At 41.9% G+C, this 25136-nt stretch overlaps 4 protein-coding genes across 9 annotated transcripts; 2 read left to right on the top strand and 2 right to left on the bottom strand.

Annotated features, from left to right (window-relative positions):
- Positions 1 to 1110: 1110 nt before the first annotated feature.
- Positions 1111 to 11619, bottom strand: LOC142894108 (uncharacterized). 2 transcript variants are annotated; one of them, XM_076035260.1, is made up of 7 exons: positions 11332 to 11619; positions 10283 to 10523; positions 8530 to 8601; positions 7990 to 8219; positions 7749 to 7910; positions 7329 to 7533; positions 1111 to 7122 (listed from the first exon to the last, which is right to left on the bottom strand). In XM_076035260.1, the coding sequence occupies exons 4-7, from the start codon at positions 8132 to 8134 to the stop codon at positions 5133 to 5135; spliced, it is 2502 nt and encodes an 833-aa protein (XP_075891375.1). In that variant the 5' UTR covers positions 8135 to 8219; positions 8530 to 8601; positions 10283 to 10523; positions 11332 to 11619; the 3' UTR covers positions 1111 to 5132. The 2 variants fall into 2 exon arrangements, with proteins under 2 accessions (XP_075891375.1, XP_075891376.1); XM_076035261.1 differs by lacking the exon at positions 8530 to 8601.
- Positions 10952 to 14030, top strand: LOC142894119 (butyrophilin-like protein 1). Of its 2 annotated transcripts, none has more exons than XM_076035274.1 (5): positions 10952 to 10975; positions 12582 to 12852; positions 13247 to 13305; positions 13459 to 13665; positions 13876 to 14030. In XM_076035274.1, exons 2-5 carry the CDS (start codon positions 12683 to 12685, stop codon positions 13887 to 13889), a joined length of 450 nt encoding a protein of 149 aa, XP_075891389.1. In that variant the 5' UTR covers positions 10952 to 10975; positions 12582 to 12682; the 3' UTR covers positions 13890 to 14030. The 2 variants fall into 2 exon arrangements, with proteins under 2 accessions (XP_075891389.1, XP_075891388.1); XM_076035273.1 differs by lacking the exon at positions 10952 to 10975 and adding an exon at positions 12177 to 12220.
- A 756-nt stretch (positions 14031 to 14786) lies between these two features.
- LOC142894118 (lysozyme g-like) lies at positions 14787 to 17694 on the top strand. 2 transcript variants are annotated; one of them, XM_076035272.1, is made up of 4 exons: positions 14787 to 14936; positions 15058 to 15175; positions 15294 to 15432; positions 17273 to 17692. In XM_076035272.1, exons 1-4 carry the CDS (start codon positions 14896 to 14898, stop codon positions 17449 to 17451), a joined length of 477 nt encoding a protein of 158 aa, XP_075891387.1. In that variant the 5' UTR covers positions 14787 to 14895; the 3' UTR covers positions 17452 to 17692. The 2 variants fall into 2 exon arrangements, with proteins under 2 accessions (XP_075891387.1, XP_075891386.1); XM_076035271.1 differs by lacking the exon at positions 14787 to 14936 and having other exon boundaries at positions 14947 to 15175; positions 17273 to 17694.
- tlr2 (toll-like receptor 2) lies at positions 17695 to 24467 on the bottom strand. 3 transcript variants are annotated; one of them, XM_076035257.1, is made up of 12 exons: positions 24265 to 24467; positions 23099 to 23300; positions 22856 to 23012; positions 22622 to 22771; positions 21847 to 22053; positions 21437 to 21559; positions 21167 to 21317; positions 20905 to 21069; positions 20578 to 20757; positions 20366 to 20506; positions 19778 to 20286; positions 17695 to 19194 (listed from the first exon to the last, which is right to left on the bottom strand). In XM_076035257.1, exons 1-12 carry the CDS (start codon positions 24445 to 24447, stop codon positions 18786 to 18788), a joined length of 2577 nt encoding a protein of 858 aa, XP_075891372.1. In that variant the 5' UTR covers positions 24448 to 24467; the 3' UTR covers positions 17695 to 18785. The 3 variants fall into 3 exon arrangements, with proteins under 3 accessions (XP_075891372.1, XP_075891373.1, XP_075891374.1); XM_076035258.1 differs by having other exon boundaries at positions 23099 to 23391; positions 24265 to 24399; XM_076035259.1 differs by having other exon boundaries at positions 23099 to 23226; positions 24265 to 24349.
- Between the last annotated feature and the right edge of the window lie 669 nt (positions 24468 to 25136).

Raw genomic sequence — 25136 nt, 5'->3', positions numbered from 1 at the left:
GAGGGGAAGCACCCCGTCTATCCCATCTCTGAGGGACAGGGGGTGCTCTGTCCTTCCCCCGGTCTGCCCTTCCCATTGAATAAAACCAGGGCTGGCGCTTCAAGGAATTGTCCTTACAACGGGGGCCTTAAATCAGCTTTACGGACAGTAGTCCACTGTTGTCTATCCATATCTATCTATCTATCTATCTATCTATCTATCTATCTATCTATCCATATCCATATCTATATATCTAGCTATCTATATCTATATCTATCTATCTCTCTATCTATCCATATCTATATCTATCTATCTATCTATCTATCTATCTATCTATCTATCCATATCTATATCTATCTATCTATTTATACACATATATTTACACACACACACACACACACACACTGAAAGAGCAGCCTTTTCTGTTCTTCCAAGACAGTATTTTGATAAAATTCTGTCAACCTCCCATCGCGACATTTTAGTCCTCCATCCAAAGCTTTTCCAGGCCAAGGCCTCTCAAATAGAATTAGAATGTGGCCGTGGACCCCTTTCACAAACCAACAATGTTACAAAATATCAACAATTAACTAGAATGTTTTTTCCTATTTCATTAGCAACTGAATAATTGCTACATTTGTTGAGAATAAGAATACTATCAGTTACCATGATCATTACCATTTTTCTCTTTGGCTGTAAAGCTGTACTTGCTTCTTCATATTTTCTTACTTTAGTTAGTCAATTCTAAGTTGTTTTTTTTGGCAGCTGTGTCTTCCACAGCAGAGCTGTCTGTCTGTTACTTCAGTCTCTTTGTCACACACCTTTTAATTTTACACTAAGTAGGCTAGCTTGTGGAGCAAATCACCTTGATAACTGGTGCAAACTGGCACATCACACACATAACGCCATGAAAGATGTTTTTGACTGGCAGGAATCTGACTTTATTTTATTATAGATTATATTACTAATAGTGATTAAACAGTAATTATATTATACCTTAAAATGATAATAATAATCAGTCCCGAATATTAATTTTATTCTATTATTTAATTCTCCCCCCGTCTTCTTTCCAACTCTCTGAAACCCCACTTTGAAAACCACAGTGCTATGTGACTGGAAACATTCCATCAGTAGTAGGTTTGACAGTTTTATTCTTGACACGCTGTTTGAACAGGCTGGTTTATTAAGATCCCACACAACCTACATTCACACAAACACACTATTTATAAGCAATACTAAAATTAGCATCACTGTTATAACAATAAGTGACGAAAAAGACTCAGTCTCTCCTCTAATTTGCTCCGGTCCCCTGACAGAAACTTCATGCAAACAGAATTCAGAGGGCTTACCCTTTAGAGGGAGGGCTTTCTACTATCAAATGAAAGTACCCATGTTTTAGTACAGTTAATTTGTCAAACATCACAGATAAAGCGACACCCTATATGGAACCTGTGAAAATCTAGCAAATAGCTTAAGTGCTAAACATTTAACAAAGCCAAAATTTTTTACCTTTGATGAGGTTAAAATCTAATTTTATTTATTTTTTTTAGACCATTTCAACCCAATTCTAACCCAGTAATGTCACGGCCAGATTGTTTTAACCCACCAATGTTTAATATTAAAATAATAATAATTATAATAAAAACTTGCCCTAGTTCAACTCAACATTTCTCAACAACTTTTTTTTTTTTTTTTTTAAAGCAGAGACAGACAAACAAGAATGTGCTAAAATGACCTGCTCTCAGGTCAGCCTCAGGTAAAGCCTTCTCCTTTCCGAGGTTCACTTGAGAGCTTCATTTGGAGTTTAGTCCTACGGACAAGTCTTACACAACATTTTCCCATTCATTCTGGTCAACACCCACACAGAGCAAGAACAACTCTATGGCCACACCCACAGTTTTATGGATATTTTCCATGTCAGATATTTACCCCACATTATTCCTTTCATACGTGATTGAATTTGATGAAGTAGCTCTGTCCATGTGACACAATGCTCAAGTACTCTAAACCACTGGGTGTCGATGTGAACGTCCAGAGTATGTGTAGCGTGTTCTTTGCTGGTGCTAAGGTGCAATAAAGTGGATGTCAGAAAAGGATCAGCCATTGAACAAGAAAATAAAGTAATTCCTTTGTGTGGGTAGAGGAGCAGTTTGACTCAATATTAATGAGCTGTGACATCACATTGCAAAATATGTTGTTCTATTTTACACAATACACAGTTACCAGAGTTTATTCTCATTTTTTTTTTTTAAATGTGGCCAACTGAAATGTTGCATTGACATGTCAAGGTAAATATCTGATTTAAAAAAAAAATATCTATACATGTGTGGATGTGGCCAATCTAATGCTAAGTAGTAACAGTTCTGAAGTAGAAATGGCACTCTGTAACCATAAAGATACACAGTATTACCTTGTTTGTTTTGGTAAACAAAAACAAAAAAACAAACATCAAATACAACATCTAAGGTTTGGTATCACCCTTGACCTTCGTCCAGGATTTCCTTTAGCTTCTATTAGCCAATAAGCTTTGTTTTCACACAAATGCAAAGGATTTCATCGAACAAAACACCACCAGAGTATCTTTTCAACTGCCTGGATTACAGAGTTTTGTAGAAACTTTTGACAAATAATGCATGAAACCATCTTTAGCGCCAAGACATAAAGCCATCTGTAAGGCAGGGTTAGTCTGCTTCGTTGCTGCCACCGTCATCAAAAGTTACTTCGTATCACGGCATGTGTCACAGCTTGCTGTCCAATATAGATTCAATGTCTTTACTTGGTCAACAAATTGTGTCAAGTCCACATTCTGGTGCTCCCTGGATTCAACGTCAACCAGAACAGAAGTTTTTCCAAAAAAGGACTGACTGGGATAGTCATTCAACAGTGGTGCCCCGTGCTGTACCACCTAAACTTGAAAACATCATGTCGGAACATTTACATGTAGAGGAGATTCAGTCGTGGTGCAGTCTCTGGTTATGAACCACTCTTTCTCCCAGTGGCTAAAAGTCAGACTTTTCCAAGATGACCCAGTGTCAGCTTTGGAACTTTCGCACATATTTTACATTCATACACGAGAAACATTAAAAAAAAAAAAAAAAAACTAAAAAAAACTAAAAGGAAAACAAGTGCACTTGTGGAAGCAGGTATGAGAAAATGTTCAGCTAAGAGACATTTCACTCCAACCAACTTCTATGTTAGTTTCTAAGTCCCACATACCCAACAAACGACAAAAGGAATCCATTCTGTTTTGTCAATTCTTTTTCAAGGAGAAGTGAACAACTGCTCCTGAATGGATAATCAAATCAACAAAGGTGTGATTGACAGATTGCAGAAAAACTCCACTTAAAATGAAGCAACCTAATTGCTTCATCTGTAGTATCTATTTCCCCTTTGAAGTTGGCAGATGGGACCTGGATTAAATAAAAAGTTTACAATTACAATTACATTGTAAATGTAATTCTAGCTCGGACATCATCACTTATTCAGTATCTTGAAACAGATTTTTTTTATTTTGACTGCAAATGTCTGTTTAAAATATCGTTGTTATGCTTTCCCATCAATGTTTCCTCTTGCAGCTGCTCCTCTGATGAAATATTGCCTGAGCCTATTTCACAATCTGAGGTGACTAAAAAGTCCAAAATCCCTTAGTCATTGACAAAAAAAACTTTACCTATGTGTTTCTGCTACAAAATACCAATTTTGGAACATCTATAAAACATTAATATGTAACATTACTGGCTGCTTGTGTTCAAAGTTTTACCTGGAGGAATTATGTATTAAGACAAACTGGTGAGTCTGACTTCACAAAAAAAATAAAAATAAAATGCTACAAAAAATTCTGAATGTGACCTCAAATTCAGAAAAAGAGACAGTGGGGTACAATGACTTCTTCTCTTGTCCATTCTCTTTGGGCCTTTGTTTTTTGTCTGTTGTTAATTAGCCTTTGTCGATGGGCTGACGCAATGCAAACCAACGAACCCTTCTTCACAGATGCGTTCTGTGTAGGATCAAGATGCTACGAAAGACAGTCTTTAAAACTGTCTTGGCCTTTTAATAAACTACGCACATAATTTTGCTCTGCAGACAAACTGCTTGTCAAATTGTCCCCACTAGAATGTGAATCAGTCTCCCCTCTGTCAGTCATGGTGAATCACCCTCCTACATCATCCACGCCAATTTGTCCCCGGCACGTTATAAAAATCTCCGTCAGTCGCCTGGACAAGCGAGCTGTCTTCTGCCGAATGCTCATCTATTTAAAGTTGTACTTCTCTTGTTCGTGACGCACAAACATGGGAGCAAATCTGTCAGTCTGTCAAGAGCATATTGTATCTTTTGGTGACTGGTGTTATCAGACGTGCGTTTGGAGAATGAATTAATAGGGCTTAAATAGGGCTTTGCTTGAACCACACTGACTTTAAACTGACAGGTGGTTCTTAAGGAATAAACAGCTCTAAACCTCCAGGTATTACAGTTAATGTATTTGAATGTATTCCTTCAGGAATTGCTGTAACGAGTACTACTACAGAAACTGATTTAATGGCATATTTCACCAGATGTGTTTTGGTGGTGGACCAGCTCTGCATGTCTGCTCCGTGCAAGACCAGCAAGGTCCGGCTCTAAATGTAAATAATTCATGAGCGTCTGATATAACTTGATCCAGCTTATATCCACAGGACCACTGACTTGAGCCTTGTCATGGGAACTGTCATTATTCTTATATACACAAATGATGATTAATTTTTCATTTTGTTGGGGTAGCACAGTGAAATAGAATTTGTTGTGTATTCTAAATATGTAATGGATGTATTATTATTGTTATTATTATTATTATTGTTATTGTTATTATGCTTTATTGCTGCAAAAGGCTCAGGATCACTGGAGCTGAGACAGAGCAGCAAAAAAAAATACAAAAAAATACCAAAAAATAAAAAACACCGCCCCCTATAAAGCGGTACTTTTTATAATCATGAGAAACTAAAATTCCAGCTGACTTTTAGAAGCAATGCTGAATGAGCTAAACAATGCTTCTATGCTGATTAGGATAACTGATGCAAACCATGTTAATTACAACTTTTGTGTGTTTTACCAAACAAAAAAACTACTTCCCTAACTCTCAAATGTCTGAGTACGGACTGGTTGGAACCCCTGCTCGTCACTCAAACTGTCTCCATGACAATCACGGCTTTACCGCCATCCTCAGATCGTGTGGTCGTGGTAGATGTTGGGTTACAAACTGTAACTTCCCCTGTGGTTATCTGAGTCCGGGCGGCGCAGTCCACGCTGTCATGGAGGTTAGGGGTCCCACTTCCATTTTTCTCTGCTCTTCTGCCATCCTCCTTCATTTCCCTGCCAGTACCATCCTCCTCTTCTTCCTCATCTTCATCCTCCACCTGACATCGGCACACCTCAATGCCCGAATCACCTGTGAGTCTGCGGTGGCGGTACTGGCTCTCATCAGCCCCCATGTCATCGTCATCATCGTCGTTACCATTCTCATCTTCATCCTCATCTTCATCCTCCCATCTGGCAGGTACTGGTTCAAAGACATCCACGCAGGGCGAGAAGAGAGTCTGTTTTGGTGGAGACTGGGTGGCCCGTGGTGATGGGGACAGAGTAGTGGCTTGGCAAGAGGAAGATTCACCTTTGTTTGATTGGTGTGGTACACTGAGGGGGTCCAGGAGTAAAGAAGTGGCTGAGATTGGACACAGGGCTGGAGGGGAGGATATAGATGGGGGACTGGAAGGAGATGGGAGTGAGGATGAGGATAGGGCTGAAGGGGAAGACTTGAGATATAAAGGGGGTTCAGACTCTACAGTTATGGAGGGGCATGAGGTAACAGAGACTGCAGAAGTTGGGGAACCAAGTACTGGGTAGGCACTGGGAATTGCCACTGAATTGGTGCCAATTTGAGGACAGGAACCAGACTCACCTTTAACGTCTGGTGGTACAGGACTGCTAAGGTTGGATAACTGAGACTGGACTAGTGAAGGAACTGAATCATCTGCAGGAGCTAGACAAGATTCAAAAACAGTAATGCCTCCTTGCTCCTGAAGCAAGCTGGACATTGGAATGGTAACGGATCCCTGGGACAGTTCAGGACTCCGGCAATTGTTTAATATGGATGGATTAGGTGCTGGGTTTGGTGCAGAGTCTGGGACACTAGGTTGTGGATTTGACACCAGAGTAAGGCCTGAAATACCTTGTTTTGGGGCTTGGAGATATTTATCAAGTGGATCTGGTATAGGAGCAGTGGTGCTGAGGACCTGCTCTGGACACTGGGCCACGCTGGGAGAAGCAACTGCCACTTGGGTAAGCTTTACTGAATTGAGAGCTTGAACAAAGTTGGTTAATTCTGAGACTAAAGCTTTGGTGGTATCTGAATGTGCTATGGCTTGAGCTTGAGTTGGACTTAAAGGTTCTGGAAGCAACACCAGGATAGGACTTGGCTCTGGACCCACATTGTTTGGCATCTGAGCAAAAGTTCTCCCATCATCTGTGGATGACAATGGGTTTGGGCTACTAGGGATGTTGTCTGTCTCAAAAGTTCTTAATAAATGCAGTGCTTGGGTAGCTGTTGAGCTGTCAGGACTGCTAACTGCAGAGGCAGGAAGTCTTGTCAGTGGGTCAATTTCTGAACCGAGAGTAAATTTGGAGCTGTGAGCTGGATCTTCAGCGTTTGTTATGTGAATAGACGGGACTTTTGTGTCTACCTCATGTGGGCTATGGATTGAACATGGACTGCAGGCTGTTGGGCTGCAGGGTGCTGCTAGATCGAGCTGCTCTGTCGAAGATGTGGGAGGAAGGGCACTCTCAGAACAAGGAGAGGGCAATGGTTGGGGTGAGTCAGAACCAGCCAGTGTGGGAACCCAAGAGTCCAGGACGACTGGTTCCTGTAACCTGACAGCATCTTCATCACCGATGTTGATAGCCACTGACATAGACCTCCTGTCGGAGTCAAACGGTGTCTCGTCGATGTTCAGACAGGAAACTGCAGCAGCAATGCTCTCCATGGTCACCTCAAGAGTGAGGGGTGTTGCCTCACTTGGCGTGGTGGCATGACTCGTGTCTGTCTCATAAGTGACAGGTGCTGATATAGAAGAGCTGCATGGGGAGGATGGGCAGCAGGAGTCGCAAGAACAACTGGAGCTACAAGAGAGATACACACTTTTTATTCATCTAAATTCACAGAATCAACAACAATCAACAGTTATGCTTTTTCATGTAATCTAGAGAACGTTATCGTCTGTTGAATGAGGCAAGAATTGTTGGCTAACTGCAATATAATCTCCAGACTAACGAGGCCCACGACTAGATGGTGGATGAAACTATGCAAAGTTTTGCTGCCCTGTTACCTGTTGTCAGAGCTGAAGGAGGAAGGGCCGTCGCTGAGTCGGCGGTGCAACAAAGGGCCATGCTGCGTGAGCAGATGAGGGTCAGAGGTGCGTGGAGGCTGTGGGTAGCGTGGAGTGGTGAAAACTGAGCTATAGGGAGGAGGAGGTGTAGAGGGCTGAGCTGCCACCTCCTCGTAGGATGGTAGCTTCAGAGATGCCAAGAAACCTGAAGACCAAAGAGCAAAGAAAGATTAATGTCCGCCAGTGAGAAATATCAGTGTCAGTGGATCTGCAGCACTATGGCCAGGACTTAGGACAAGTTCAGGGAAACAAATACTACCACTGAAATCTTTTCAAGGGTAAACTCAGAAAGAGTCCACTCAAATCAGTGCAAACAGGATGTGTGTTTGTAGTGGACAGACAGAAGGCTCGGTGTCTTACTGAGGTCCAGCATAGACGACGGGTAAGAGCTGGCTCCATGGTAGGCCAGCAGGCTAATCTCCCTCTGTCTCTGCTGCTGCTGGACTCTCAGTTTGGCTCGCCGATGTCGGTAAGCGCAGCAACAGCTGAAAAGAATGAGGACTGTCCACAGGAGCCAGAACCCTAAACAAAAAAGAAAGAAATTCCAGCTCAGAACCAGTTCACTCATTAGACGTCAAAAACAGGGTAATGAGCCACTTACACCACAGTTCATAGTAGTAGGTGCAGCAACCGGTTTCTCCACAGCAGTGCCCTGTTTCACACAGGTATCCTCCGTTAGATTTGGCTCCTGGGCAATACCGCGGTCTCCCCAGCAGGGGCAGGCTGCCACCGGAGTGGTACTCCATCACACCCCTGCTCTTCTAGGACTTAGCCCCACGCCACCGCTAACCTCTCTGCTTCAGTGCACCACCAGCCACAAGCAGCCGTTAGCTGCCAAACATGGAAGCCTGGTCACAGTCCAGCTACATTTTTATTCTGTGAATATTTATTTTATTTATTTATTTATTTTCAAGTGAGTGGTTGCTTAATATGATTTTAAAGCTTTTAAAACTGTGAGCTGACAAATGCTAGAGACTTCAATCAAGGCTACATCATTAGAACAGAATGCTTGTTTTCATCTGTTTAAAAGGATGTATGATTAAATCGCATTGGGTTCAGACATTGTGACCCGAAAAGGGATTTAAAAACACTATAATGTGTCTGCCTGATTAAAAAAAATTACAACGACTAAAAAACACACACATTTTGGTGCAGAGAGCACTCGAACTGTGGCAACGGTACTGGTGGAATGAGGCAGGCAGTCCTGACCAACCTGCAGAGAGTGAAGAAGACAATGGTTTACTGATAACCAGCACTATGCTGCACTCTTGTCACTACCAGGCTGATTGATATTCATGACAGTGATGATTCGAACCACAAGCTGACACAAAGCTCCCTCTCAGCAGGGCAGGACACACAAACACACAGAGATGCTTTGCTTGATGATATTGTTGATAAAATGTAATGTCACACACACACACACACACACACACACACACACACACACACACACACACACACACACACACACACACACACACACACACACACACAAAGAGAAAACTGAAAGTGTGTGCTCAACGGATTGGAGAGCATTCTTTCGGTACAGACAGGCTGACCATGCACCTCCTGATCTCTAATAACTAATTGTTGATGTGGTTTGCATAAAATGTTATTCTACATAATCTACGACAATGTTTAAAAAAAAAAAAAAAGAAAGAAAAGAAAACTCAGAAAGCCAAAAGTCCAATTAGCATGGTATGTTTTTTGGGTGAAAGAATGCTCGTACGAATGAATCTCCCCCCAGTGGCTGAATGTAGAGTAGCTCATATGCAACTTTGTCCTCCATGTTAGATTAACGGCTAAACTGGAAAATTTATTTTCTATTGCAAAAAGTTTATCACCGATCACTATAACTTTTGATCTGTATTAGTATCAGTGCAGTTTAACATGATTGGTGTTGTCGTCAATAAAATAAGTAATAAAATTAAACAAATAAAAAAAAAGAGAGGTCATGGATAGCTGGGATCTTTTTAACGTGAGAGGGTTTTCGGCTGGAAACTCCACAGCCTGTATCTACAGCACATTCGAACGTGCGCTAAAGTTTCATCGAAATAGGAAGGAACTGATTGGATTTGCTGGCCAGCAGTCTTCCTTGTGTTGCCCCGGGCGACACTCAGTCTCAGTTCTCTCAGGTGTCGTTGATACTTTGCAGTGGAAGAATTCAGAGGGCTCAAAATAGACTTTAACGCCGACAGCTGCCAAGGGGTTTATAGACACGGCACAAACTTGAATCCTGTCAACAAACCCCAGACTTTAAATTCAACACCAGGTGAGAGAAACTACCGCTACTCTACCCACACTTGGAATCCACTGTAACTGTAAATTGTCCACAGAATGGGGAACTCCACGTCAGATGGAAATGAAGCTTGAGGAAAAAAAATCTCCTCAAGTTAAAAAGCAAAACAATTCAAAGTATGTAAACGAAACAAAGGTCAGGAGGTCTGTGAAACTGAATGAACACAAGCATTTCAATCTGGAGTTCAATCATGACACAGGGCATAAATCATAATACAGGGGTGATTTTAAGCATTCTAAACTACAGTTATTTTACAAAATCAAACGGACCTTCAGTGGCTAGATTAGATTATATTGTTAAAAAAACACGGGATATTTGACCAGAGTGAAGGCCTATAGTGTCCATGACGAGGCCACGAACCCTTTAAAGACACAAACAGGCAGGATTCAAACGCTGAACCCCCCTTCCACCGCCGCCACCACACAGACAGACAGACAGAATGCACAACACTGCGTGTCAATACAGGCTACGTGTTATAAACTGTAGTGCGCATTCAGAGGTAAGCAGCATGCGCGAATCCTCCGCACCACCACCCCTACCCCCTCCAACGCCACCTCTAACACCGCCCGGCGCTGAGAAACAAAAACAAGCATACCTCTCCATCAATCCTCCCGGCTTCCTTCTACAGGCTTCGGCGTCTCTTCACCCGGAGTGACGGTACCGCGCCCGTCGGTGGTCGCTGGCGCCGCCGGGGTTTCCGCTCAGCGTATCTCCCGTTCCCCGCCTCCTAGCGCTCCTTCCTCGCTGTGACCCTCCGCCAGCCCCGCCGCCATCAGCTCCAGCGGCACGTCAAGCACATGTTGCGGGAGGCACTCCGACTTCCGCCTGGTCGTGGACTGTATTTCAAAATTAAGGTTCCTGTGACTAAACCCAGGCATGAACTTGTTTTTCTGTCGCCTCGTTTCTTTCAGGTTCACGTCAGTGAATCATCTGCCTCAAGCGTCCAAATGTATAATATGTAACCAACAGAATAGAAATAGAAATAGAATTAATCAAAATAGAGATGTGTATGGGATAAATTATGTATAGCGATACGTGTATAATTTAAATTGTACAGCTTATTAATTACTTGAACTACAACATTCAAATTATTTTAACAAATGATCTGTAATACTGCTACACAGATACACTCACCCACGGACACTAAATACGCAAATAAACAAATGTATTTTTTATACATTTATTTTTAATTACTAAACCGGAACTTCAGTCTGTGCTTAAATTGTGTAACGCCACAGGAAAGGGGTAATGTCGGCCAGAATTTAAGCAGCGCTTCCTACTGCAGTCGGTGAGTGCAGTTACAATCAGCGGTTTACTCTTGATTAAGACACACTTTTATCACGCTAGAAACTGGCACAATGTGCAACTCATTCTGGATCTTGGTTGTGATAATGTTGGGGCAGACACGGGTTGTGGATTCTCGTGGCGAGCGCACTCGCTGCTGATTGGTTGGGAGCCACTGCAGACCAATCCCTGTCCACGGCGAACGACCACTGGACCCTAGCAACAGCAGCCTCTCTACCCCCTCTTCCCTCTCCTTCTTCATAGTTCGAACTGTTTGGTCGCCCTCTAGTGACTATTTGAAATACTGCATAAATGCAGTGAGTGCAATGGAGTCCTGCCAATGTTGGTGAAATTACTCACCCACTATAAGGCAGGAAGTTCATCAGACGGTTGTGGGCCCGATGTGAGTCGCGCATGTGATTATGAACCAACACTTTTTCGATATTTCCCCATTTATGACATTACATTAATATGCGTCGTGCATGCACCATTTCAACTGGCGAACATTTAACGTCCGTCACATATGGAATCTACTATCGCCAAATTGAGATAACAGAGATAACTGTAGATAACTGAGTATCAGTTAGGCAACGGCGATTTAAAGCATATTAGTAGGTAGAGCTGGAATGTGCCGTCTTTCTAAAAAATGATATAATATAATTTGAATTAAAAAAAATAAAAACAACAATCTTTGATTGAAATGCCATAGTAATGACTTGTGTTAATATTAACATATAGCAGTAGTTATTAATTAATAACTTCCTGCCTCCCACCTCCCCCGACACACAAACACAAAGCAACTATGTTTTATAATGTGCCTCAAAATTGTCGTTCAACAAGAAACTCCCCGCAGTTCTCCAAGAGTACCCAACTGCAGCAAGAGTCCGCCGCACTTTTCACCACTCCTGCATCATCCAGTCGTGCACGGCATCCGCGGTGGCTTTTAAAAAATGCTTCAGTTTTGAAACTAATAATAATAGTCATTTAAACCCTGATTGATGATGATTAAAAAAAAAAAAAAAAAAAAAATCCACTATCTTCGCGTAACTTCTACTTCCAGCAAAAACTCACGTTGTTACAGCAACGCGGACACTCACATCGGGTAGAGTCAGAGGTCGTACGTCCGCGCATGCGCTTTTCACTTCCGTATCTTTTCACTTCGTGAAAGTGCAGCTATTCAGATCGGGTTTTAGTTTCTCTATTTACTCGTTTTGTTATTTGATCAGCAGTCGCGCACGTCTTGTGTTAGGTTAGTATACTGGACATTAACTGTCGGATGGTTTTGCTGCATCAAAGAAATACGTATTGTCTGTGATGATGTTAGTTGCTCTCCATATGCCTCGCCTGCTCTGTAAACGAAATAAACCAAACATTAAATAACTTCAAATAATTTGAATAAAATTCAAAAGTTGCTCTAATTCTAGCGTGAAATAAACTTTTAAAATAATTTTCTGTTTGTATTTTGCTCTAACATATTGAAATTAGAAATTGAAATTATTTTCGAGCATTGATCATTTGTGTCCTCATGAAGATTAACACATAATTGCAATAATTTTGTATCCTGTTTGATAAATCTTGAAATGGGGCTCTGACAAGTGAAGTATTTTCAGGTTTGCCGCTGCAACGTGTCTTACCTGGCCAGGTGACTGCAGTGGCTGGAGAAGATGCTGTCCTACGGTGTCACGGCCACAGCCGTTCACATGTCGTGGCAATGAAATGGTCTTGGTTCAATGACATCTCACAGAAGATAGTTTATGCCATGCATAATGGGGAGGAACTGGTGAAGGAGAAGGCGCCAGAGTACATCGGAAGAACGAGGCTTATGAGCGACGGCTCTCTGATGCTTTCAGAGGTTCAACCTCAGGACAATGGCAGCTACAGGTTCATTAAGTTGATATTCTGTTCTTCTGCACATAACTGAACTGAGACCAACAAAAAAAAAATGGAGAGGTCTGACTTGCATCCCAGTGTTCAGTATTATTTATTCATTTATTTATTTATTTATTTTTGCTCCAAAGAGATGGAACAGCAAATGTCATCTTCAAAATGTGGCCATGTAATGATTGCATTCATCCATCTATCGTCAACAGGAAGTGGATGAAATATGAACAGTAGTTGTGACTGAAGCACAAACAAGGAAAATCTCAGCAAGACTTCTTGTGTTAGTCTTACAGTTATGGCTAGCACAACTACAACAGAGTAGTCTAGCAGAATCAGTGGTTTAGTTCATTACTGAATTTAATCATCCATCCTCTCGTTTATGGTCCTGATTCAGGTGTCTCATTGTGGATAAATTGCAGCAGATAAGTAAAGTGTTTGCTACTCTCACTGTTGGTAGGTTTTGTGGCGATGTGAGACAAATTCATGTGTGCACCAAGCATTAGCATACTACCATCCTATGATGACTAAAGACACACAAACCAGGAATGTATGATACAGTAATCCTGGAATATTGTCTCTAAGAATCTCATATGCGTTTGCTTCCAGCTCAGGTGTCCACGTTGAACTTCACTGTCCGACAGACTTTGGCCAGTGGGCTCTTGGTTCTCTGTGATGCCACTGGATGGAACCCCAAGCCCATTGTTACTCTAGAAGGGCCGCTGGGAGCCAATGGCCCACCAACTAAGATAGAAGTTTCAACCGGAGCTAATGGCCTCTACTCCGTCCAGGCCCTAGCAGCTATGGCCACTCAAGGTGACTCAGTGAGAAGTCCGAATCTGATTTTAGTTTGTTGTTGTTTTTTTTAATTATGAAAAGTATACTTCAGTTTGTGAATGGAATTACAATTTGACAAATTTCATGTTACACAGGAAGTCAGATGTGTTCATTCAGAAATCCATACCATAGGTCCTGCATTGATAATGACAAAACATTACTTAAAGTCATTCTGTTGTCAAATCACAGGAAGTGGGATTTAGACCTGTAAAGCAGAGCTACCTGGATTTGGAGCGGTCAAAGAGAACGCACTATCCATCATAGGTAAGTGTGTTAGATGTTGTTGTCAGGTAAATGCTGGCCTATTACAATCCCACTGAGAAGGGAGTGAGATGCTCTGAACCCAGGAGGTGCTCCTCAGGGTCACCACAGGCATTGTTCAGATAACCGTCATCAGTGGGTTTTTTAAGTGTCCAGACCTCAACTCTGAAACATGCCAAGAAGAAACACATATCTGTCATTTTCATATTGGTGTGAGCCTACTAATAGCAGTCAGTTTCAATGTATTATTCTCACAGTGGACAGTGAATACCTGCCTGTTCTCTTTCTCTCTTTAATCAATACTCCTCACTGGTCTGTGAAGAGTAGTCTCACTTCCTCTTCTGGTTTCTGTGTTGTTTTTTGTTTTTTTGCTCGCTTTTTTGTTTGTATTTTTACAAATATAAACTGATTTGCTCACTGTTGAACAGCGACAGTTGGAGAGTTTTTGTTTTGAGTCGTCATCAGTCGTCCCCTGTCTTCTGGCTGTCTGCAGAGGAGCTCGATCATCAGCAGACTGAACCTCGTCATCTCCTGATGCTTTTCTTTCTGCTGGTTGTTGTCGTACTGATCGGCGTCATCCTTTTCCTTCCATTGCCAGCGATAGAGAAGTTGCGTTCACCCCTACAATGTTTCAAAGGTCTGTCTCCATCTTTCATCTTTCAGCCATTGTCGAGTGGATAAAGTCTGATGACGTTCTTATTTCAGTGTTTCTTCCAGATAAAAGTCAGATACATGATGATGATACGTCTTTGTATGGCAATATTGACCAAGTGGACACAAGTGGAGCCTCTGAATCAACTGCCAAGATAAACAAGCTTATAAGCAGAGCTCCGCCACGCTCACACGTGATGCCATTTGTTGCCAGGATGTGTTATGTATTTTACCAATTGAAGACGACTCATTACAGGCGAGGCATCTTTTGAGCTGGCTGAAAGCGACCACAAGGAAATGTTAAAGTACAAAGAAAGTATCTGGAAAGTTGGAAATAAGTATGTCAGAGCATTATCTCCTCCTACTCCTTCTCTGTGCCATGTGGTTGTCTTTGCCCGGAAGTTGTGTTGCTGATATGTTTGTAGTGATGCATCCTGATAGACACTGTCCCCTCCGCAGTCTCAAAATCCCCCCGGCCCTTATCGCTGGCATCATCTCCAGACAGTCTAGAGCTGGAACCAATATACATAGCAATGGCTATGGACAGACTGACTCCAACTGCTATGGCCTCATGCAGGTCTGTGTGTGTGCGGTTGTTGGAGGACGCGAGCATCGTCAAGTTACTGCACTGTATTGAAGTTGTACACACCATGTTGTTGATTGTGTGTGTGTATTTTTTTTCTGTCCCGGTGCAGATCAATAAGGCTTATCATGCTGTTAAAGGAGGCGCCTTCAGCGAGGAGCACTTGGACCAGGGCACCACCTTCCTGGTTCAGCTCATCAAGACCATGCAGCGAACCCACCCTCAGTGGACAAAAGAGCAGCAGCTGAAGGGTAAGACTGTATCACTATGCAGCTCACATGGAGCGTCATTACTCCCCTTCATCACCCCCCCCCCCCCCCCCCCCCCACCACCACCAGCAGCTCTATTCACATGGCCCTACTGGACATCTAAACTCCATCAGTTATCTCTATGTGTTGATCCTTTCCTTGCAGTATTTGTTTCCATTCAAACAGATGAATTAGTTTTCTCAAATAAATGAGTTACAAGCCCATGAGCTAGTTCAACTATTGTTATTCATTTTATTTATTTATTGATTGATTGATTTGATTAGGACAATGCGCATTAATTGACATGTCAGCAAAAGCATCAATGTAAATATGCCGGAGTTAGCTCAACTGCAAATTTTGATCCCATTGTCCTAAGGCAGATGTTTAAAAACATAGAAACAATACACTATATATGCACAATACACTATAACAAATATATAAAACATGCAAAGATCTTAAAAACAAGATTAGTTCCAGTTCATATAGAAAAGATAAGAAGATTGCTCATGAGAGCAGGTCTGATTTATTATTAACCACTGCTTAAGTGTCTTTTTATAGGTGGTGTAGTTGTGACAGCTTCTGACAAGAGCTGGCAGTGAGTTCCAGCACTGTGTTCCTCTGATGGACACCACCATTTGGCCAAATTTAGTACTGTGACGTTGTACACGACACTCTCCTCTCCTCAGGACTTTGGTGTTTACTGTCGATGACTTTTTCTTTATGAAGTCCTGTAGTGGGGGTGGGGCTAAACCATTCAGAACCTTATAGATGAGACAGACGTCCAAAAAGACAGTCTTTGCTTTTCGGTCGCCTGCTGTCGTCTTTTCAAATTCCTCGTTCAGCATAAACGTGACCTCTATTGCTGGTGCTTTCAGACCTCATGGTGATGATCACTGTGTCCAAGATTTTGTACTTATTAGTCATTTATAATAGCGGTAATATATATATATATTTTTTTGTCTAAACTTTTAAGTGTTCTCTTGAAGAGGGACTTGATTGGTTTTAAAGTACTCTCAGATGTACGTGACCATGTTGTGTAACTGTAAAAAATATGAGTAAATATCATTGCATGCATATAGGTCTTCGCTGATTCCATAGTCAGGAAGAGTCTTATATGTTTGAAGTTTGATAAGTTAAATTGGATTGGATTCTAGCCAACTCGAGCTGGGCTGATATACATGCTCCATCTACACCACCACCCATCAAATTCATCCTCTTAATTTGGCGGCCTATTTAAACCACCCAAACCCTCAACTCCCCCTCTGTCTGTTAATGTGTATTGCCCTAGTGCCCTGCAGCCTGAATTTCAAACACGTAACATGTTTGAAATTCAGTTTGCAATAAACATTTCAGTCGTGAGATGTCTGGCTTTTGCTTTAAGTTTTGGCTATGGCCTCTTCTGGAACCTGTCCTTTGGTTGAATGTTGACTAGACAAAATAAAATGAAGACACAAAGCTCACAAAAAATAAATGGAGACCCGAGGAATAATGACCAAAATGGGGATACCACTAAGCCAACTCGCTACGAGCCGTCGCCCCTGTGAAACAAGGTCATCTCCAGCTCAACTAAAAATAACAAACCTTTACACTAGAACTGTGCCGTTTGTGGATCCACCTGGAGGTGTTTGTCAGCCTTGCACTTGGTTGCTCAGCACCTTTATATTACCATGTTGATGATGTGATTGAGTTGACCCAGGATGGGTGTCAGGGGAGACACAGACATGCCAGTTGCCACAAAAACAAAAAATTGCCCACACATTTTTTTAAGTAAACACAAGATCATACACACTTCTCATGTACCGGCTGTAGATGTTAACATGCAGTCATTCTCTGTGTTTTCAAGGTGCGTTGGCCTGTTACATCTCAGGTGAGGAGCGGGTCATTCCTTTGGCGTACGAGGATGTGGACTCTGTGACGCCCAACGGAGACTTCGCCAGTGACGTGATTGCTAGAGCGCAGTGGTTTGCCAAGAACGGTTTCCGAGCATTGCCAATTAGCTGCCGACTTCATGACAGGCTTTAGATTTATCTCTTCTTTTTTACACTCTATTCTTTCGAACCATTTCTGATCGCATTTCGTTTTTCATCAAATTACCTGCACCCATTTAAGACTGTTCTGTCATTCAGGCATGAAAAGGTTTGCTGGGGGTCAAAGTTTACAAAGCAGGTTTAGTGAAAACTGGAAATATGATCCTCATGATAAGATATATTTGTGAACTTATCCTTTTTTATTTACTCTTTTCAATGAATTGTTCATTTTTAAAAAAATATATTTTATGCTACTATTATAAGATTTATCTCACTGTGAAGATGTTTTGTGCTGATTACAGAATCATGCAAAACTTGACAATGAAACCAAAGCTTTATTAAAAAAAAAGGCCAGAGCCGCCTCTACTTCCTGAGGAGGCTCAGGTCATTTAACATCTGCCGGACTATGTTGAGAATGTTTTATGAGTCTGTGGTCTCAAGTGCTATCTTGTTTGCTTTGGTGTGCTGGGGCAGCAGATTGAAGGTCGCAGACTCAAACAGACTCAACAAACTCATCCGCAAAGCTGGTGACGTCATTGGAGTGAAGCTGGACTCCTTGGAGTCAGTGATGGAGAGGCGTATGTTTCAGAAACTGCGAAGTATTCTGGAAAATACCACCCACCCCCTCCATCAGTTCCTGGTCCAACAGAGAAGCACAGGGACCAGGAGACTTAGACTTCCCACCTCAAAGACTGAGCGCCACAGAAGATCTTTTCTTCCTGTGGCAATTAAACTGTATATTTCCTCATTGTAAAATCACTGTCTGCCATATACATCCACATGCTCACATCCAAAAAAATTTACAGTATCTTATAGTTATATGCTCTTTATTTTTATATTATTTTATTTTATTTTAACTGTTAAATTTGCACTTGGCACTATGCCAATTTTTTCTGCCAGCTACTTAATTTTCTATTGTTTTTATTATTTTTTACTTAGTTAATTGCATGCTTCTTTCTATATTTTATGTACATTTCTCAATTTGACTGGAACCCTGTTACGAAAAGAATTTCCCTCATAATAAATAAAGTATTTCTGATTCTGATTCTGATTCTGATTAGTACCAGTTAAAATAAAGGAATTTGTGAAAAACTGTCTTAGTTTAACCTGTGACTCAGCTGGTGTGCTAAAGTTTTGGCATGTCTTTATCCTTTACTAAATGACTCAGTGGGGTATAGGAGGCTACTTTAGAGCAAAGCACAGCCATAATTGGGCAGTTCTACTGCCAACTACTTTAAAAAAATAAAATAAAACAATATTGGCAAAACAATGAGATTTAAGAAACTCATTAGCTTCTCTTGGACCGGGTCTGCATTGTCTCCCCTCTCTTCAATCGTCCTCTCCACTTTGCAAAGCGTTATGAAGTCTTTGCCAGAACTCCTCCACCTTGTCCTCCTCCTGTGGCCACTCCAGGTAGGTGGTGGAGCTCATGAGTTTGCGTAGCTTGCAGAAGCGTTTGGGGATGTCGTCCTTGGACAGCGGTTCCAGCAAGATCAGGATAGCGAGTTCGCCGCCGGCGTTACCTTCAAAGATCCAGAAATGGGAGAAGTCCAGCTCATAGCGGCACCAGTCAGAATGGACAAAATTCTCTGACAGGACAAAGATGGTTTGCCGGCTGCGCTCCATGGCACTCATAATGTTGTCCACAATCCAGTGTCCAGGAAGGAAGTCCCTCTTGTGAAGGCACAGATTTAGAGGCCGAGATCTTCTGGGGCTCTGAGAGTCTTGGTTGATGTCTCTGTGGGGAAACCATCCAGAGCTTCAATTTATTTCATGGCTTTGTTGGTTTGAACCACTCTACCCCATCACAACTCTGGGCTCTTTAAAAATGCTTCAATCTTCGTCAAACTGGTAATAAACTCCAAGGCTGTGTTTAATCGTATCCTACTCCATACATGGTCACTACATCGGGACTACACCATTTTGTACTGTTGTGTAGTGTAGCATTATTTTTTTTTCTTATGTCGGAAGACGTTTAATATAATATGTTCTTGTCATTAAAATACATGTGTTGGAGTAAATTTATTTAATTATTTAATTATTAATCAATTTATTAACACCTGCGGACGGGATTTATCAATAATGCAACCGTGATGACGTAATGAGTGGTGTTTTAATTTGGCTAACAAGTGCACTTTACAATTAGCTATGTAAAACTCCTACGGAGGACTCACTATCAACTCCCTATATGAGAGTTAGTAGGAGTGGGTGACACAGCTTAAGTCTTTCATCACTGGCCAAAAATGACAAAGATTTGGCAGTTGGCAGGTATAGCTGAAATCAAAATAAACTGAAATCATGGGCTAGAATTCAGACATTACCTCGGCCCTTCCAGTTCCGGCACCAAGAAGTTTTCTACCCAACTGGCGTCTCTCTCACTGTATGACACAAAGGCGTCAAAAGAAATCAGTGGTTCAGAGTCATCAGCAGCTCTGTGTCGCCGCCTTCTGCGGGAGCTTCGTTTGGCCTTGAGCCATGCCCAAGTCATCTTTAGATACCAGAACGCATGAGTGCGCCACAGCAAGACACACAGCAGAATGGCGCTGAGCAGCAGCACGCCACAGCTGACCGACACGAACATAACGTGGTGGCAGTCGATAACCGAGAGTTGAACCTCGGCCACCAGCATTCCCTGCAGGTGAAGCGGAGAGTCACAGATGTAGTTCTTCCCTGGGTCTGTTAAGACAATGTTGCTGCCGCGTCTCATGCCAAACTGAAAGAAGTGGACGAAAGTGCAGGAGCAGACAAATTTGTTCCGGCCAGCCTGGAGTTTCTGCAGCCGTCTGTACGAGTTCAGGTCCGAGGGGACAAACATGCTCAACGTGTTGGACTGTAGGAGAACAAGAAGAGGCCACAATGAGATTCAACACGAGTCTTTAAGACAGAGGCATGTTGTGATCAGTTCTGACCTGTATCGACAGGGTTTCCAAGTTAGGGAACAACCAACCAGCGGGCAGCCTCAGAAGCTTGTTTCCAGAGAGATTGAGCTCTCTCAGGGAAGGCAGGACCAAAAGGAACTCCTTTAGATTGTTGTGGCTTAGATCCAAAACCTGGACAAAAAAGCATAAAATGGAATCAGTATGTGACGACCTGGGCCACTGCTTTGGTCCACTGGCAGTACCTGTAGAGATGAAGGTAGACAAGTTGTAACGGTTAGAAGTTTGGCTCCGGAGATGTTCAGGAAGTGAAGAGTAGAAGGCCAGGAGCAGCTCTGGGGCATTTCACTGTATCCATTTCTGCTAATGTCGAGATGGGTCAGTTTGGACAGCTTCACCACTAGGTGGCTCACGGTGTTCACAGACTAGAGGAGAGAGGGGCAATGCAAACAGGATATTCCTCTCAAACACTGGCAGTATATTGGATTGTCAGGACTCTGGTACTCCACTTTAGACACAGCCTCAAAGACACAGGTGATACTTTCATTTATCTTGCATGTCTGAGAAAGCACCTTCAAAGCATTTCCGCTGATGTTTAAGACTCGCAGGTCCTTCAGCACGCCGGCTCCATTGCACAACATCTCAGAAAGAGTCATGTCAGTCAGCAGGTTGTCTGACACGTCGAAGTACTGGATGTTCTTCAGAAGGTGGCTCGTGCGGCATGGCATCACAAACAGCTGCAAGATTGTCAGGAGGGTTTCTCCATGTGGTCAGTCAAGATCAACAGCGTCACAGTCATTTTGTTTAGTCCTGTTGTGTTGACCAGTTCCTTACATTGGCATTAATGACAGACACCTTCCTGGGATACTGCATGAGGAATTGTAGGTTCAGAAAGGAGACAAACTTGAATACATCCAAAATCACAACGTTTCGCACTGTGAACTCATCAACGCTTCTGTGATCGGTCTTGCTCGCTTGCTCCCACCTGTCAAGCCACAAACAGCAAACCATCAAATTATTCATGTCGGTATCCATTTGGTGAGTAAACGTGTGCCTGGAATCCAAACAGTGACCTAGAGAGACCGAACTGCTGCTGATTCCTACCTGCCTTCTCCGGTCAGAGTCACATCATGAAATGATATTGAAGTAAGTGGTATGCCGTCAGAAACCTCTAGGAAGTCAACCATGGCTTCATCTGATACAGAGATGTTGCGAAAGTGCACAGACCTGAGGGTATTACAATTCAAAGAAAGGGTTTTGGTTAGGATTCTTGAAGATCAGTCCCCCCCCCCTTCAAAACATCCTTCAAATTGTCCAAAAGTGAATTTCACCAAGGCCCACTTGGATATTTTGGAAACCTCGGCCAACCTTGGCCACTTTACTATGAGAGATTTTATTCTATTACAACATAGATATTTTCTCTTCCTTAGTTTAGTCAAAATGTGCGTGCCATCTGTTCTTCAGCAAACAGAAAAACAATATAGGTTCATTCATTCAATCTTCTTTTACCAGACCTGGGTCGTCTCCCAGCCGCTGCTCTTAAGTGCTGGATGGAATGATTCCCGATCAGATGGAGGTCGTGCAAAATAATGGGTGTCTCAGGGTAGACCACATCAACAAGCATGTCTGAGACAAAGGTTTTGTTTGTCAGAAATGGGCCATGGAGGCTCAAGGTGACGCGACCCAATGGCCAGATGTCTGCCAGTGTTCCAGACTCATACCTGCATGCAGATACATTAGAGAAAAACATCAAAATATGCTGATGCTTGAGCCTCATCAAATGTAAAAGAAGAAATGCAGATAAACCTCTAAGAAAACAACCTGGAAACATACGCACCAATATTTGAGTGCATTTTTTTGTATTTCATTGGTTTCCAATTCATCGTTTGCTACAATTTGACTAAAAAAAACAAAACAAAACAATCAGCCTTAGCTGTATGTGAAAACGTTAAGCTACAGACCCGGTGCTGAGAATGGTTGCTCACAAGTCATACAGTATTTAGCCATGTCACACACTTTCATCGCCCATTCTATGTAATTATATTTGTACCACCATTGTGAGCGAACAAATAGAAATTTTGAGCACGTAAAAATATATTTTGCAAGCACATCAATTATTTTTCAAAAAGAAATTACACTTGAGCAAACAAAAATATGTTTGCATTCCCCTTTACTTTATCATTTGCGTGATGGGATGGTAGTTTCTTAATCAGACATTGAGGCAAAAAATTACAACAAAGACCTAAGATCCCAAACAAAGACTTGTTTGTTGTTTTAGAGATAGCAAACCTCCTCAGGTTGTTGGCGTGCACAGTGAGCTCCTCCAACTGAGTTACTCCAGAAAGATCTCCATTCCTCAACTCCTCCAAAGCTGAACCTCCAAACTCCAGCCTCCTCAGTCTGAGGAGTTCCTGAAATGGAGGTGGTGAGCCCAGACAGCTAATGAGGAGGGGAAGGAAAAGGTGGAATTATTTAAATTCCTGTACAGCTCTCCGCATGACATGTATATACTGGAGTAGCTACCTGTACGGGTTGTTGAGCAGGTTGAGGCGCTGCAGAGCTTCAAGCTTCTGGAACCAGCTGTGATGGAGGGCAGTCAGCTGGTTGTTGGAAAGGTTCAGCTCCTCGAGGCTCAACAGGGAGCTGAATGCTGCAGGATGTATCACGGCCAGCCTGTTGCCTGAGGAGGAGGTTTTGATTGGTCTTCACAGATCCGTCATGTTGTTGAGCTAAACTTAGTAAAGTTTCGTCTGAGCTCGGTCTTACTTTGCAGACTCAGAGCTCTCAGTTCTTTGTGTCCCATCAAGTCGTCATCCGTTACCTCAGAAATGTTGTTAAAGGCCAGGTCAAGACGCAGGGCAAGGTCTGTTACTTTGGGAACGCGGCTGTATCCACTGGAGGAGCAGTTACAAAAGAGCTGCCAGTCACAGTGATCACAGGACGGCCTGCCACCACCAGGGTCTGACCTCTGACACCAGCAGGCGGATGTCAGAAGGATGACAAGAGTGCAGTAAGGTCTGGTGAGCTCTGCCATCCTCCTGCTTTGAAAATAAAATGAACTGGAGGAGAGTACGGATATTTAATTGGACTGAAGAGGTGTATGTACGATTCAAGATTAGATTGAGAAAAGTGATCGGAGATTGGTTCTTTTTTGTGATTGAGATTTTTTTTATTTTTTTTTGCTCAGCTCATCAGGAAAAGACAGCTTTTTTGAAGCTCAAATTGCTCTTAATTTCACTGCTAGCGCTGTCAGCCACCTTTAGTGCTTTTTTTGGCGTGAGTTTTGTTTGTTGAAATAATACTTAAATTATTCAATACATCTTTAATACACAGGTGAACGCACTGACTTGCTTGTAGAAAACTATGTAGCAGGTAGAAATATGATTGTTTTAATTTAATGAAATTAAGAATGAAGTAATGATTACATCTAGGCGTTCCTCTCAACATCCGCAGCAGCTCTTCCTCTACACTTAGACTACTTCTCCTGGTACATTCAGCTTGATATCTTGACTGACAGACTTTTGAAGGGTTGTCTCATTGTTCACGTAAAAGAGCCAGTTTGTTCAGTTTTGTTTTCAATCTCTATTTTAAAAGGGTTAACACTTTTAACACAACCGTTAGAACACTGCTCATGTGTTTTTATGGACAGAAGTATTTTGAGATCACATTTATTGGCTATTTGTAGCAAGTCTCAACAGAGAAGCTAAAAAAAACAAAAACATGATTAAACAACCAGGAAGAAAAACTATGAACACTGTATTTTTTTGGTGAACGTTTTGAACAGCATACAGCGATTGACACTCCTTTAACTCTGCAACTATAACCTGAGTTCCAGCAAGAAGAAAGTTGTACATCCAAAATGTAAAGCTAACACTACGACTGCACCGGAAACAGTAAAAAGGTAAATTTTTACCCAAAAGTTTTTTTCTTACCAGTTTCTTTAGGCAGAAATGTTGCCGGATTGGCAGAGACAAAGCTGAAACAACCAAAGTGACTGAAGTAGCGCTGAGAAGGAAGGAAACCCTGAGAGGAAGTAAACCCTCCAAAGTAACAGATGGGGTCCCAAGAGGAAAGAGGTAGAGAGTAGTATTGAAACTCACGACTATAATTTTCATATTTTAACACATTGTGAGTGTATTCTTGAATTGATTTCTGATGTTCATCATGTATAACAGTATAGAAGTGTCTTTAGCTATGATCAATGTGTTTTATAATGTACGTTGTATGTATGTGTAGAGGACCATGACCATGATGATTTGTCTGTCATCACTTCCTCTTTTTTTATTTAAATAGGCAAATTACACAAGACATGTTTTTAGTGTTGCTTCAAGATAAAAAAAAAAAAAAATGGAACTCTGTTCAACCTTATGGACTCAAACAAAACTTCCTCTATTGCCCTCATTTACCGCATGGACTTAAGTGACTCACAAACTAACCTCAGTGTAAAGTTTATTTTTATGTATTGCAGAGTGCCGAGCCATTTCCTCTGTGTAGAACCATTACACTGTGTCTCTGTGTCTTATAATCAGTTTTTAATCTAAGTTAATATGTTGAAAGAGATCTTCCACAAACCGACACAGTTTCCACCCTCACATTTACATGGTTCAATATTGTGGAAAACAAATAGTGCTGGTTGAAAAATACAATACAATTTCTTGTTGATACTGACAAGTTGTTCTCTACATATGATGACTAAAAAGATTCAACTTTAATCCAGAGGGACAAAGGTCGTTTTGACACTGTTTACCTGAAAACAAGCTATTGACTCACATGTTTAAAATGACTCATTTGTAAACTCTGGAAT

Source organism: Nelusetta ayraudi, unplaced genomic scaffold, assembly GCF_046127955.1.
Source record: "Nelusetta ayraudi isolate G7.1 ecotype Tasmania unplaced genomic scaffold, CSIRO-AGI_Nayr_v1 ptg000042l, whole genome shotgun sequence".
NCBI lineage: Eukaryota > Metazoa > Chordata > Actinopteri > Tetraodontiformes > Monacanthidae > Nelusetta > Nelusetta ayraudi.
Note: the sequence above shows the minus strand (reverse complement) of the source record. Positions and strands in the feature narration are given on the sequence as shown.